This window comes from Stegodyphus dumicola, chromosome 5 (genome assembly GCF_044657685.1).
Source record: "Stegodyphus dumicola isolate Sdum_Otavi_A_Nest chromosome 5, ASM4465768v1".
Classification (NCBI taxonomy): Eukaryota; Metazoa; Arthropoda; class Arachnida; order Araneae; family Eresidae; genus Stegodyphus; species Stegodyphus dumicola.
In genome coordinates this window covers 63,304,796-63,320,800 of record NC_140772.1, presented here as the reverse complement: position 1 = coordinate 63,320,800, position 16,005 = coordinate 63,304,796, and the positions used below count along the sequence as shown (strand labels likewise).

The following is a 16,005-nucleotide window of genomic DNA, read 5'->3' as shown; positions in this document are numbered from 1 at the left end:
CTCTGCGCTAAGTAAACCCTGCGCTTGAAATTCTGGTTTTGAATTCAGTTTTCATTGGGGCAAAATAGTTTCTTATGAGGCTGGACTATCATTTGAAAGCACCTATGAGGCGGAGAGCTATCCGCTATTTAGAAGTGAAGCAAACAAATGTGAAAGTAGAAAATGATTGAATACCTTAATACAGAAATTCTTAGCCCCAAAACTCTGACGTTGAAGACAGGAAACCGAGCCTAAGTCGCATATTGCTTTTTAAGACTAGTTTCAGCCTATTGCTTTCCATTCCAGTAAGAACTTAATTGGTAGCAGTTTAGTTTGTATAACTTGCACTGACCACTGCAGCTTTTGGATCTGCAGCAAATTGTATACAGAAGACTTTTATGTCAGAAAACTAGCGGTTGTATTTCATTGATTTTATAATAAAACAGAAGCCGCCTGATTTACTGCAGAGATCATCAAATCTAGGTGTACAACAGTGGACCTGCGTTCTGTTCAATGACGATGAGACGAGGTCCAGCTAAGCATTTTCTTTACCAGTATCAAGGATATGACCATTACGGCGATGTAGGTATCATAGTTAAGGAGGAACAAAGATCTGCACACATTGCTTTGAACATATTCAATAAAGGATCTGTACTATTCTAGAAATATCAAGATGAAATGTTACTACTCAAAGCAAAGTCTTTAAGTGATGCACTTTACTGAGAGCATGAAATCGAAATCGGATTATGTTATGTTTATATGAGCTACTGCATATTTCACTGTTATTGTCAAAAATCTGTACTGTGTCTGAAATATTTGCTCTTTTCTACAATTTCATTATCGTGTATTATTTTAATTTTTTAGTTATGGGATATTATGCATGATTTTAACTGAATTCATACACATTTATTAACTAGTCTTTGAGAAATAAATGCTTCTGTGCATTTAAAGGAAGGATAAATTTAGACGCATGTGTATAAATGTAAATATACAACAACGCCAAGTTAAAAAGAGACAATTATATACTGTACATATGGCGACTAGCCTTCATGGGACGCTAACTTAAAAATAATTTATCTTCTGTATTTAATCATTTAATAGTTTTGAATACTGGAACTGACCCCAGTTATTTTATATTTATTAAATTTAAAGGGAAAATATTTCACTTTTTACAGTTCCAATTTCCGGTTTTGGATCTATAAGTTTTAATCTTTATGATAATCAAAGATTTTAACTAAGTAAAAATTCTTATATGTTATGTTCTTCAATAAATCAAATTCCCATGGTCAAATTTCTTAATGAAAACAAGAAATATTTTTCTAAAATAAAAATATTAGGCAACTATGGAAACGCAACACAACATCTAGATGATTTCCTCCCTTAAGAAGAAACAGGAATTATAAAGACTTTATTAAAATAATACTATTTATTGAAATTACCGGCTTAGCTGCATTGTTGCTAATCAGTTAAACGAATAATTCTAAACTATTTTTGAAATTATTATCTAAAATATAAATGCATATTTACAATTAAAAATAATCTATTTTGAAATCATCTCCATTCACATGCCACTCCTGTTAAGTTCATGCAATATTTTATTATATATATTAAGTAGAATATCAGTAATTGAAAAGTTAATATTAAATCTTGCAACAGTAAATGACATTTTACGTACAGTATTGAAGAGTAATATTTATATTTAAAAAGTGTTCCTACTTTAACGATGTCATGTATCAAACTGAATCTAAACATCCAATCTAGTTTGATTTCATCATTTTCAAGGATGTCCTGGGGGGAAAAAGGAGAACAATGTAGGATTTATGCATATTACAATAAAGCAGTCTACTTACATAAATATAAATTTTATTGCTAAAGTTCAAAATATCACAAAATAAGACATATTATTAAAAAGTACTAGCATAAATTGAAATAAATCCAGCATAGATATCCTGGATAGATTTATTTAGAAAATCCTAGTTACGAATAAAAAATGGTGCAATTCTTGTGTGGTTTCAGTACTTAGCCTTTCTCTTCTATTGACTTAGATTAAAGACTGGAGTTTACGCTCTGCCTGGAGAGCTAATTGACTTACAGCAATTTTAACACGAAATTTCTGCGATTTTAGGTAAGTCAGTCAAAGAAAAAAATCATTTGATATCTTAGATAACGAACACTCAGAATCTGCTACTGAAATTAAAGTTAGCACTTTAAACTTTGAAAAGTGTTGAGAAAATACATTTTGTTAATATCTGACAACTCTTAGACGGTAAAAAAAGCTGAATAAAGTTGTCATTCAATTTTTATTAGGTCTAAGTAGGAGCAGATTCTAATACATTAGTTGCTTTTACTTTCTATTGTGTTTATTTTCTCTGATCAAGATACAAAGCTAAGTTCCACATGAAATTATAATTCGTCAACAGCAACGTCAAATTAGCTCAGCAAACTTTGGAACTCCAGCTAAATAATGCTTAGTAACTGCTTAAGTTTTATAGTTCATTTGATAAGCTTGCAAAAGTAATTACTTTCAATGCAATTCCTTTTCATATGGCTTTACATAAAGTAGCACAAGTCATTGTCAAATGACATAATATAATACAAACGATTTTTTAAATATATGTTTTGCTCAATAAAGCCAAAAATCTGCTTTTTTAGACTATACAACTGCGATTAATTATTTGTGAGACACTAAGTTTTCTAAATGAATACGTTTCACAAATTTGTGCAAATGGGAGCCCGACCAGCAGCTGAGTGGTTAAGGCCTCTAAATACTGGCCTATAATATACCCTAAATGCAGTTTGACCTGGCTTAGGTTCGAACTCAGGTGACTGGTCTGGTTGCAGGTTAAGTTTTCATGGTTTTTCCCATCTGTAACGTGATAGCGAATCAGGTTTCCTCAGAAATTCCTCGATGAAAGTACCCCTCGTCTTAGAACATAGCTTTCGTAGCTTTTCCGTATTGAAATAACTAACTAAAATTTTGAGAATAGAGAGCTGGTTATACTGCGTGGGGAGACGACGACGGAAAACTTCTAGAAACAGACTTCTGCGTTTCGGCTACATCCAATGGCCTGCCAGATTCGATAATTGCTCCGGTCTTCTCCCTTTGGGAGGCACTTAAAAGATAAGGTGTATGCAGACAGAGTGGGAAGTGTGAAAGTGTTGAAAGAACAGATTAGGAAGGAAACTGAGCACAAAACCCAAGATATCCTTCATCGTGTCAAGAAAAAATGTTGCTAATCGTCTTGTGCAGTAAACGAGATTGTCACATAGTAGATTGTTATTTAGCAGACATAGAGTTTCACAAATAACTGGAGCAAATGCACACAAAGCACAGCAATAAAGTCTACGTGGAATAAAATGTAAATGGACAAGTGTAGTGAAAATGCTGATATAGAAATTTGGAGTTTCATTGCTAAGTATATTATTTTTAAAATGGGCAATCTAAAATGTGCACTCTGCACAATCGGGATTTTCAACAGTATTTTAAAACACTACTCATATTGAACGAGAGTTAATTTTAGGAATACACAGCACATGCCATCAATAAGATATTTTTGAACGTCATCTCAGATTATAAGTCTCTTTCTCGTTAGGGCAAAAAATTAAATTCTCTTTTACAGTTCACAGATGTATTTCAAATCTAAAACAAGACCAAGAAATAAAAAGCTAACAGTAGGAGAATTTGAGCTAGTTTCAACTAAGGAAATTTTTTCACATGCTGATGTTAATATGCAAAAGGAAGTTCCAAAGTCCTCCCAAACTTTGATAAAGTGATCGCCAGCTATCGAAATTTGCACGACAATGTAAAAAAGCGAAAATTGTTCAAGCATATTTATTTATTCATTAATGTTTTTACATAAAAGGTATCTCTAGCGATTATTTAGGAATAAAATAAAAATTAAGAGGTAACTCTGATGATTTTATCTTCTACTAACCGACAAGTAAATTAGAAAATGGGATTTCGTTTAGTGTGCATTAGTGAATGAATCTGTTAATCCCTTTAAGCGAAGGTTGTATAACAAGTATATTCATAAAACAACTCCTTTTACAGATGCAGAAACAAAAATTATCTCTCTTAAAAAAGTCTAGAGACGATGATAATTATATCTTAACATAATTCTCTAGCTGCTACATTAATAATAAAATTAATGCAGAAAAGAAAAATAATTTTCAGATCAGTAAATCTAATTTTATTCAGTAATCTAATAACATACTTGTAAACTTCCTTTTTGACAATATTCGGTTACGAGACAACAGTGAGGCGGATCTATGCAGCAGCCAACAAATCGAACAATGTGTTCATGCTGAAGGTCTTTCATCTAAAACAAATACGTAAATATCCATATTTTGCATCTAAAATTGGCGTATATATAACATACGTGAATAAAAGACCATTTTTATTTAATAATGACAAAAATGAAAGCGAAAGAAAAATGTTATATTTTTAGTTCTGCTGCAGCCGTTATGAAGCGAAAAGTTTAGATACAGCAAGAATTCATTTTAGAATTTCACAATTTGATTTTCATTGCTTTTAAATTTTCATTGCAATGAAATTTTTAAAGGATTGAAATTTATTGATGATTTCAAACAAAGAATGTGATATCAAGTATTTTATTCGCATTCGTTAATCCATGAGAAAATATAAAAAATCAAAAATGTGCGTTATTTTTCGACATTAAAATTTATTTGTCCTTAAAATTTGACGTTTCCCGAGAAAGGTTTTACTGTAGAAAAACTAATGACGCATGTAGAAAAATTATTCGACACTAAAATTATATATGAGATAAAACAATGATAAGAATGCATGGTGTTTCACATTGAATGAGACAAAAAGAATTGTATAGAAGAAATTCTGTAATTGATTTATTTAGTCGAATTAAATTAATTCTGAAACTACAGTTATACAAGTTTTATCTGGCAACAATAAAAAATCTCCCGGTTACGAAATCCCCTGTAGAGGCGCTGTTAATCAAAATGTCGCCAACCATGCAGGAGAAAGCGTACTGTACTTGTATTTTGGAATACGCCAAAACACTGGGCTATGGAGTCGGTAAGCAAAATGACTGACTCCGGCTCTGATTCTCGGAATTTTAAAGATTCCGACTACCTCATATATATATAAACATATACACATGTCTTACAGCTTATTTTTTTTAATATAAAAGAAGTAATGTATGCTACCAAAAAAGAATTGATGGCATAGCAGATTATTTATATTAATTAACATTTATTATGAAATGGAAAAACTGGCATTAGTATTTTCTAAGAAGCAGTATAGCTTTGTCAAGATCTTCTTTGATAAAGGACCGTTGATTCGATTTGATAAACTTCAGAGCTGAGGAATAGTCTTTTCACACTAACTTCAGTAGGAGGAAGAGCTGTTACTGTTAGGGCTTTTATTCTTTTAACTTTTCAGGATAGATTTGTATAAGTTCTAAAAGCGGTGTCTCATAAGAGCGATCATATTTCTCTATTTCTTCAAGGACTGTGTAGAAATTTTGTTTGTATTTTTTCATTTCTATATCCAAGAGCTCTTTTTCGTTTATTTTCATTCGCTTTGCCCTAGCCATTTCAATGTTATCCAAATATTTCTCCAAGTCATCAGTGGAAGAGTGATAAAGACTCAGTTGTAATGTCTGCAGTCCAACTTTCTTGATTTGAATACTCCAGTTGTTCTGAGAATAATTTCATTTTTAGTAAAAGTTCATAGATGGCTGCCTTTTTAATTTGTTCGTCATCCAGCAAAATTCGGTGTTTTGGATATACATATATTAAACCCAGCACGATCTCATTTTCTAGCAAAGTAGTTTCTCTTTTCCTCATTGAGGAAATGATTGCTTACGAAATAAGCCCTCCCATTTTAGAAAGAACAAGCATCACATTTTTTCATTCTCACAGAAAACTAATTCTTCAGAATGTGGCTTTTTTTTCGGATAAATACGGTGTATAAAGAATAGTTTCCAGTTCTGTAAGATCATTCCACAATTTTTCTGTTAATGAAACTTTAGGGTTATCTACATCTTCTAAATAATGTTTTTAATTTCTATGAGCTGAAAAAGTAACTAAATGAATCAGTTGATTGAATAACTAGCCGCTAGTCGGCCATCTTTCGTCTGGCTTTTAAATGTACCGGAAAAATGCCTGAAGGAAACACTAAACATTAAATTTAAAAACTGCACAGAATATTACTCTGCGGAACAACTTTATCAAAAAAAAAAAAAAAAAAAAAAAAAAAAAAAAATCAACAAAATGCATTAGATATATAAAAAATGACAATGAAATATGCTAATTTCTTAAAAACAGTGACATAAAAAATACAATGAAAAATTATTGCCAAACCCATATTTCTACAAGAATGAAACTTTTCAAAATGATGCGATTTCATCAAAAATCTATCAACAACAATAAGAAAGGAAAATTGTTGCCAAACTCACATTTTTAAAAATGTGAGAAGTGTACTTGGAAGCTTCATTAAAAAATTTTAAAAAATACAAAATATTATAATTTTTCCAAAATTCTTTTTGTAAAAGCAGTCGCAAGGATGAAAGTTTAACGTGTCCAAAAATCAAAGAAAAATAAACTGTACATTTTTTAAAATAAACTTTTTTAGAAAAAATCCCGTTGAAAAGGTGTTAAGCTCACTTTGTTAAATAAATTCGTATTTAATCGATTTATTGAAAAACGAAATTTATTTTAAGTTCGTAAAATAGCTAAGTGCCTGCGTTTCATGACGATATGAAAATGGAATGTGTAGAGTAAAATTTCCCTTTCCTATAGCCCATTATGTCTCAGAATGACGCGATTTCGTCACAAAACATAAAATAAAAAAACATTCGAATTCGAATTTCGAAAAAATCGCTTCGAGGTGCACTGGCTCTTGTCTAGATGCACCTATGTACTAAATTTCGTAGTCGTGGGTCTATTAGCTTACGTGCAGCGCGAACGAAAGACACACACACAGACAGACTCTTTCTTTTTTTATATCGATAGAAGACGGCAAATATCACATCTATATTATTAATATGTCGATTAAATAGAAAGTAACTAAACATTATTATTGTATATAGTCTATAAATAAAAATAATAACTCGGTTTTCATTAAATGTTTTTCCAGTTCACTTTAATTTCATTTCAAATTGAAACTGAAGTCGGAGTCAACGTGTTTTTTCCAGCTCTGATTCCTTTTACCCAAAATTCTACCTAACTCCGAATCTAATTCCACAGCTCTGCCAAAACATCATCCTATATTGTCGTTCAAAGATGTTTTCGCAAATCTGGTCGCATCGTTACAATATCGAACGGTGGGTGAAGCAATTTAAGGCAATTTAAGGACACCGGCTACATGTGTAAGAAAACCAGCCCAAAACGAACAACAGCCAACATCGAATTATTGGAAAAAGTCTTGAAACATTTTTATGAAGTCCCACAGAATCAGCGCTTCGTGCGAGTTCTGAGCTCAATGTGCTTCATGTAACGGTGTGGCTTGTGTTACGGAAACATCTACAATTCTAGCCATACATCTTTCAGATGGTGCAGGCGTTAAAAATCTTCCAACAAACCGTTGCGTTTTAGAGAATTGGCAAGATAAGTTAGAGATAGAGGATTTCGCGAACAGGCTTGTGTTTACGGATGAAGCTGCTTTTAATGTTTCCGTGAAAGTTAATTGGCATAATTTACAATTCTGAGGAACAGAAAATCCGCATGATATAATGGTACATGAGCGCGATTCTTTGAGCGAAGGTTAATGTTTTGTGCGCCATTTCCAACAGTTGAGCGTTTGTTCCTTTATTCTCCGTGGACAAATCGATTGAAATGTGCGTTTGCCAAGATATTCTATTAAGAGTAGTTGTTCCACTCAGCAGGAGGAGGCAGTTCTCAGCTTTATTCTGCTGCAAGACAATGTTCCACCATATTAGCAAAAAAGCACAGGCCAGTACTTGAATAAAAGTCTACGCAATCGCTGGGTTGGTCATGTTGGGTCAAACGATATGCCATTGCTTGTTTGGCCCCAAGATCCCCAGATCTAACCCCCTTGTGGTTTTTGTACGGGGTTTTGTTAAAGACAAAGTGTTTGTGGAATTTTTCCAGGACCTACAACAAATGAAACAGCATATAACGGAAGTGCTCGAATCATTAATAAATGATATTCTATCACAAGTGTGGCATGAATTGGAATACCGCATAGCTATTTTCCGTGTCACCGGAGAGCCACATATAGAACACGTACAGAAATTTGGATAACTTCAGTTTCAGTGGAACATTCATTTATCAAAATAACTTAATTACAGCGTTTACACAGGTATGCTTTCTCTTTATCCCATTCAATATGAAACACCCCGTATATTTGTCCCTAAGAGGAAGAACTTGGTCTTAATCCATGCCAGCGTCTTTTCTGAAAGATAAATGCAAAGGGAAGCCCATCCCCCCTCTAAGTTTTATTTTAAAGCTACTATTTATTCTGTGTCGAACTTCTCAACCTTGTGCATTTATCAACCTCTTCTGATACAATAGTTTTTTTTATCGACCCCTTTATATTTTTGCTCTGTAATATACAGCAGATAACATAATATTAATAATTATATATTTAAAGTACATAACTTAAAGATAACAATTCGAATAAGAATGTGAGCAAAAGATTTTGGGGGAAAATGGTTTATTAGGTCTTATTATTTTTAATTTTGCAAACATAAAATAAGTTATCAGACAGAAAACCACAGATTCTAATTGTTAAAAAGTTCGATATTCATTAATTTGGAGGCTGCACTTGATGTATTGACACAATTTTTTTGAATATTTGATTTAGAAAAATAAAAGAAAAGAAATATTTAACAAACCGTTCAGAAATATTTAACATGTTTCTTTCTTTCCATACTAAGTTATTGATCTAACTAAAACCTGCTTGCACTGGGTGAGAGGCGGGAAAATTCAATTATGTTTGTTCGGCAACAACTTTAATTTTGGGATATTTCTCTCGGAACTTTAAATTCCAAAACTTAGCGTACCTATGTGTTTTGAATAAGACTTAACTTATTTATATGACAAAACTTTATACCGATTAACAATTAATTATCAATTTTATCAACACATACAAAGCCCATTAAGAACATCCAAACTAAATTCTATTTTGCATAGTGCTGCCATCTATTGGATTAAATAAAATATAAAGACTAACCTCATAAAATAGTTTTTTAGTTCTCCTATTTTGGGGATTTAGCGTTCACTACGCATTTTGCCGCCCGGTGCAATCTCTAAAGTCAACTAAATTCTACCGCCTTGTACTCTCCTTAATTCTTAATATTTTGGAGCTTTTAAATTCTGATATTCGGTGTGACTGCTCCAGTTGCAACGATTCACGCGCTGATTGCCTTCATTCCATTAAACTGGAAATGTCCGAATATAAATTATACATCAATGATTCATGCTGGCATGATCGAATTAAGATGCATTATAATATTGGAATTTGGGTATAAATAAATTCCCGTGCATTTAAATAATGGCAAGAAATAACTTAAATGTTTTTTGTATGCTCGGTTATAATTTTTCAAGCATTGCTTCTAACACATGCATTTAGAAGCATTTAGAGTTGTTTCTATCTGCAGAGTGAGAAATAGAAAATTAAAGAAATGAGTATTTGAACAAAGTTAATATACCAGAATTCAAATTTTTATTTCACTAAAAGTTTTCATTTTTAAAAAGCAAAGTTATTTTTAGCAAATATTTATTATATATATATATATATATATATATATAATAAATAAGATAAATAAGAATAGTAGTTGGTAGGAACATTGCAGCGACCTTGCTATCTTTTTGCAGCATTATGCGCAAAAGTTTTTGAGACCAGATAGGTCTTACGTCTAATTGCCAGTTCGCTTTACATTTTCTTTTCCAATTAATATATAATATATAATATATATATATATATATATTTATTTATAGTGATATAAATTATTGTGATATATATATATCACAATAATTTACAGATCATACAGATAGTCTGAAAAAAAAAAAAAAAAGCCAAATGAAGAAAAAGATTGGAATTTTATGTATTATTCAGTATATTTGAAGATATCTTCAATTCCTCAGCATCATTCCTATTTTTTTACATTTTCTATTATTTTCATACACAGTGATTTCTTGGTGAACTTGCATGTGTGCATTAATTCCTTAATATGTTTTTAGGTCTTTTATTTTACATATCTTTAAGTATTTTGCTCTAATTTTTACTGCCTTGTATTATTACGTATGACCGCAATTTCCTTCATCTTACCAGTTCATATCCATTATATTACTAGCTCAAAATCTGTTTACTTTTTAGTGTCGGTTATTGGTCAACTATGCGTGGCTTGGGATCTTCTTGGGATTTTATGTCCAAAGTTGTCTTAGAAATTACTCTAAACTTTCACATAAGATCTATTTCTTTTTGAAATATTCACAAGACTTATGTTTCGATGGAAATAGGTCACCTAGACCAAGAATGCCGGGGATGCATCACTGGTATCACATCTGTCTACTACTCTAAACATTCAAATTTTAGGTGACTGTTGGTAAATTTCAGGACTGTTTCGAAACCATAAAAGATATAGATAATTTAAACCGAGGAAAAGAAATGCTTTAATGTTGGAAATAAAATAATTCTACATTAGGCAACATTATTTTATTGAAGAAGGACTTATAGTGATAGAAATGTTGATTCTATAACTTTTATCGTTTATCTAGAATAATAGGATGTAACAAAACATTCTTGCGTCATATACTTACAGTCATAAAAATGAAAGGCCTCGCAATGCTTCAAAGTGTAAGTATAATAAAATCACAAATTTAAGATCTAACCTTTTTAAGTTCCAGCAAAAGCGACCGAGTTATGTCCACCCTAGATTTGTTGATGGTCTTTATAGCTACAATCATGCCCTGAAAATACATTTACAGTTTTAATTTTGAGCATAGATAAACGTCAAAAAAAGACCAGCGCACTAAAACAGCAGCTTTATACAGGATTAGTGAAATAAAAAAATTGCAACTAAGTTTAAAATTTATATCAGAAAATATAATATATTATAATTCATATTTAGGAATGCAGAGAAAATGTAAAAGATTCAGTAGCTGATAATTCTAACAAATTAATGTATTTCCTAACCTTAAAGTTTCATTTTCGATAGGGAAGTTTGATAGTACTAGATGGCAGTTGGACAGCTTTTTATTTGTTACGTTGCAAAATCTCAGAGATAATACTGTATAATGAAATTTAAAGAAAATATAGGGGAATGAAATTAATCTATGCTCTCATGGTTAAAAACACAGAAAATTAAATTTTCAATGTTCTAGATGTTTTTCATTAATGCACAATTCATTTTCGATTAACGCACGATTAATATTCGATTAATTCATGATTCTAGGTATTTCGATTACTCATGTACACTACTATTAATAAAAAATAAGAAAAATAAAATTGATGAACAGATAAGATTTTTAAGAAATTATACTTTTTTTGCGATATCTCCAAGATCTATTTACATCATTTATTTCAAAAGCAGGAACTTACTTTATAATATCCGTTTCTGACAAAAACGTGTCTGTTCATACTCGCAATTGATAAAGCATCTGATGGGCAGGAGCTCTGCAATGAAAAATGAAATATAATTAAGATAATTAGGAAAGTATATAAAACTAAACTTAATGTAATTCATGTTTCTGTCTGTTTATTAACAATAATATAATACAAGATTTTTTTGAAATCTATGTCGATATAAATAAGAGACTAGAAATGGGGAAAGTGTCATTAGTTAAACGAAACAGGGTGGGATTTTATCGATTAGAAAATATTCTATACTCAATATTTCTATATTTATTTTTTTAATAAGTTATTACTTTATAACTGCTAAATAAAAAACATAGTTTTTGCTAAATAAAGATAATAATTAATCTGTTATTAATTTCACACTACATTGATGTTAGAGATAAAAAAAATTAATAATTGCGGAATACTGAGATAACTAATCGAAGGAAAATTCCATCAATATTGAGGTTTTAAGAAATAATGCAACTTAACCCCATAAAAGTTATTTTCACTCCCAAAATTATAATAAACTTTGACAAATTGGAAGCATGAAATGCTTGCAATGACATCTTGAACGGCATACTGTACTGTTTATTTTATGAACATTATGGCTTATAAATACACTATTTAGGAGAAAAAAAGAAAAGAAAAGAAAAAAATTCTGAAATTCATATTTTAATGGTCTCCCAAAAGAGTTTATTAAGGTTTTTTACACTCTCGCTGAGCTCGCAATTTACCAGTCTAATCTTACACTCACGCCAACACTTTTTTTTCGTCTTTTTAGCTTTATTATTAAGCGTCCTTTTCTTCGCACTTACGCCATATACAATTCAACAGCCAAATTACAAAAATTTTAAAAGCAGCCTAGCAGTATAAATTTAGAATTTCCGACACAGGGTTAAGTTTTGGCATATATTTTCTAAGTTTAGGTATCAACTTTCAGTTTTACGAAAATGACTGTACCAAACGTATTTTTGTTAGCCAAATAGGCATTAACCCAGAAGGGCTATTAGTCTCGAAACGGCATTTTGCGTCGAATTATTATAAACGGCTGTATCACTTTTCAAATTACTGCCACCGTATATTATCGCCTTATATTATATTTAAAGAAACTAAATAATGAATAATCATCCACATGAATGCATGCATGTTTCTCTCATTGTGAAAAACAACGGTACCTTGAGTCATCAAATTTTGAATAACATAGTCCTCCACTCAAACCTGCACCTGCAACCTGCACTCGATGGGCACCTAGAAGACCGAATTTGAAATTTGGAATTTGTTTTATTGTCTATTTCATATTTTGTAAATCTGTAACAAATTTTTGATTAAAGAACTCAACGATTTCAAAGCCAGCAATGGCAACACTGTAGGGAATAAAACACTTTTGTCTCCAGCGCGGTATATCGAAAATTGTAAAGATATGCTGTTTTTAAACAGCACATCTTTAGAATGTAGCTCGATAGACAACTTTGCTCATTTTGAAATCATTGAGTTTGTTAATCAAGAATTCATTAAAGTTTTTATAAAATATGAAATATATTAATAAAACAAATTCTAAATTCGGACTTCCAAGTGCCCATGTTTGGATGGAGAACTACATTCTCTTTATGGCTCTAGGTACCGTTGCTTTTTCACAATACCAGAAATATGCGTACATTCATGCCCATTCTTCATTATTTAATTTCTTTAACTAAAATGCAGGACGATAATATTTGGTGCCAACAATTTGAAAAGTGATTCAACGCTTTTAGTGATTCGATGCAAAATCTCGTTTCGAGACCAATAGCCGTTCTGAGACAATGCCCCTTTGGGCTAAAAAAGGCGAAACTCAAGAATACCGTTAGACTGACTGGTGATGTCAGTCTGGTGAAGTGTAATTCCTGAAACTCCGGATGCAAGTATTCTAGGAATAAAAATATAAATGATTAAAAAAATTAAAATCAATACCCGAATAGTTTAAATTCGAGAAAGGTATTTTTTATATAAAACAAAACGATGTAAAGTATTACTTTAAGTTGTAAATCGTACTTAGGTATTTCAATATCATTCGATTCGATACTTTTTAAAATATTCATCCTCTGAAGACCACCAGTCTCTTATGACATAGCATGCAGCAATATTTTCAATAATATTTAGTCGCAAACCTCAACTCCAACTTAAATATTTTGATTTGGAAATATCTTAACATTATAATATAGATTTAATCATTTAAGATTTGTGTCTTTTTTTTTTTTTTTTTTTTTTTTTTTTTTTTTTTTTTTTGAAGACATGCAGAGATACAATTTAACTTCGGAATCCTTGGACCGCATGTAATTATACCAAAAACAAAACTGAAGAAACTGTTGATATCATTTCAGTATTGATTTGTTATATAATGCCACTTGTTCAGCTACGAAATGAAATAGATATTATAAATATATAAACGTGACAAATCATTTATACACTAATCTTTGTGAAAATTGCAGTACCATGAAGGAATTATGCAATTTGAACCGAACTTACAGAAATGTTAAGTGAGGTAAGACATGCAAATGATTAGAATTATGAAGAGACACCGCGTGCGTGAAGCGTGAACTGAGAACCGGCCGTTTGTTCCATGTATATAAGGACTGTAAAGTGGCGTTAAAATCTGTTTATCGTCCTCTGTCTGCAGTGAACGTTAAATTAGTGGTCAATATGCCTTGCCAACAACGGAGGATATGATGCACCAACAAGTAACGGAGTTCGAACGAGGCCGCACCATCGGTATTCGAAATGGTGGACTTTCGTATCGAGCAATCACAGCCCGCACGCAGCGTAATGCCACAACAGTGGAAGAAATGGGCAAAGAAGAATCAAACAAAGTGAAATCTTGGTAGTGGCACAAGCAATAGCACAACAGCATGGAGTGATAGATACCTCATTCGCATGGCTGTGACAAGATTGTACAGAGTCCTCTCGTGTGTTAGCACAACATCGGAGCACGGCTAGAGTGTTGCGTTGTCCACTCCACGGTCCGTCATCGTCTGCTGCTCCACCTTCTGTGGGACAACACAAAATGTTAATTGTTTTTTCCAATGGATCCCGCTACAATCTGGAGTACAATGGTGGAAGAGTACGCGTCACACGCGTTACAGAGGGGAACGTCTGCTCCCACAGTGTGTCACACCGCACAAACGCCTGGCATTATGGTGCGAGGAGCTATTAGGTACAATTGTCGATCCCAATTGTCCAGACTGCGGGCAACCTCAACAGTGATCGCTACATAAGGGAAGTTGTGAAGCCAGATGTCCTCTCTATTCTTCGACGCATTCCAGTGCTGTATTTCAGCAAGATAATGCCTGTGCATATATTTCTCTGTTTCTCAGACTGCACAAGCCTTCTTTAGGGCACAACATTTCTTTAGAGCTTCTGTCATGGCTTGCTTATTTCCCTGATATGTCGCGCATTGAGCATATCTGGAATTTCATCAGCCAACGACTTGCTCGTACAGCTGGTGGGGCACATACTAAGAGGGATCTTTGGCATCATGTCGAAGATATATAGAATGCCATTTCCCAGGATTATATTCAGAATTTTTATGATGCAATGTCATTATGTGTACAGGCTTTCATCTCTCAGTGTAGGCAGACACACAAAGTACTGTCACTTTCAATTAAACAATCAGGGAAACAAATCGCAACGAATGAACGATTAATTGTTTTGTCTCATCTAAGTAATTTTCTTAATTAAAAATTCGAAATGAAACTCTTTGATTTATGTAATACATATAGTACTTTATTATTCTTAATTAGATATATTATTTCTCGTCGTGGTCTCAATCGGGCTGCAGAGCACTGAATTTAAAGCAGAGCTGCTCTAATTATTAGCATCGATGCTTATCAATGTTCTAAAAAATAATGGTCCCTTTCAGTGATGGTGGTCTACGAGAAGGAGTCCTCGAGGCAGATTTTACTGTTTATTGTATACTCCCACTGCGTAATGATTTCTCAACTCTGGTCTAGAAATACATTTATGATTCACAGCCATTAATTGTAACATTATTTTATTATATTGCTTAGAATATTGATTTTTCATGTAGTAGATCACAGAGTAGCATTATTACAACAATTCAGTTTGAGTTCAAAGCTTGCATTATATCAAAAAGGAAGGTAGAAATTATGTTCTTGCTTGAAATTTACTTTTTAAAAATATAATATAATTTACTTTAGGAATATTTTGAAATGCATCTTATTTTCAGTATCTTTTGTAATTTAGGCAGCTGTTTAAAATCAATAAACTCCTTATACCTTATACCGAACTGACAGCAATAACAGTATGCAGACATTTAATATATGTTTGGCAGATGAAAACCAGACGACCAGAGAAGTAATCAGTGAATAATATATATTATTCTCCAGGTCTTAAACCGAAAACTAGAACTTTATTATATTATTGCAAAAATAAGAAATACTGGGCTTTCAGAATACGAAAAATGCTTTAGAAAT

General features: G+C 32.1%; 1 protein-coding gene across 1 annotated transcript in view; it reads right to left on the bottom strand.

The window, feature by feature from the left end:
- The window catches only part of LOC118189270 (atrial natriuretic peptide receptor 1-like), a 184,839-nt gene that overhangs the window by 68,841 nt on the left and 99,993 nt on the right, over positions 1-16,005 (bottom strand). The window contains exons 8-11 of the mRNA XM_085816715.1: positions 11,522-11,596; positions 10,813-10,890; positions 4,194-4,298; positions 1,696-1,767 (exon numbers count right to left, since the gene is read on the bottom strand). Of these exons, the coding sequence (XP_085672841.1) occupies positions 1,696-1,767; positions 4,194-4,298; positions 10,813-10,890; positions 11,522-11,596 (330 nt within the window). The remainder of the gene's footprint in view (positions 1-1,695; positions 1,768-4,193; positions 4,299-10,812; positions 10,891-11,521; positions 11,597-16,005) is intronic.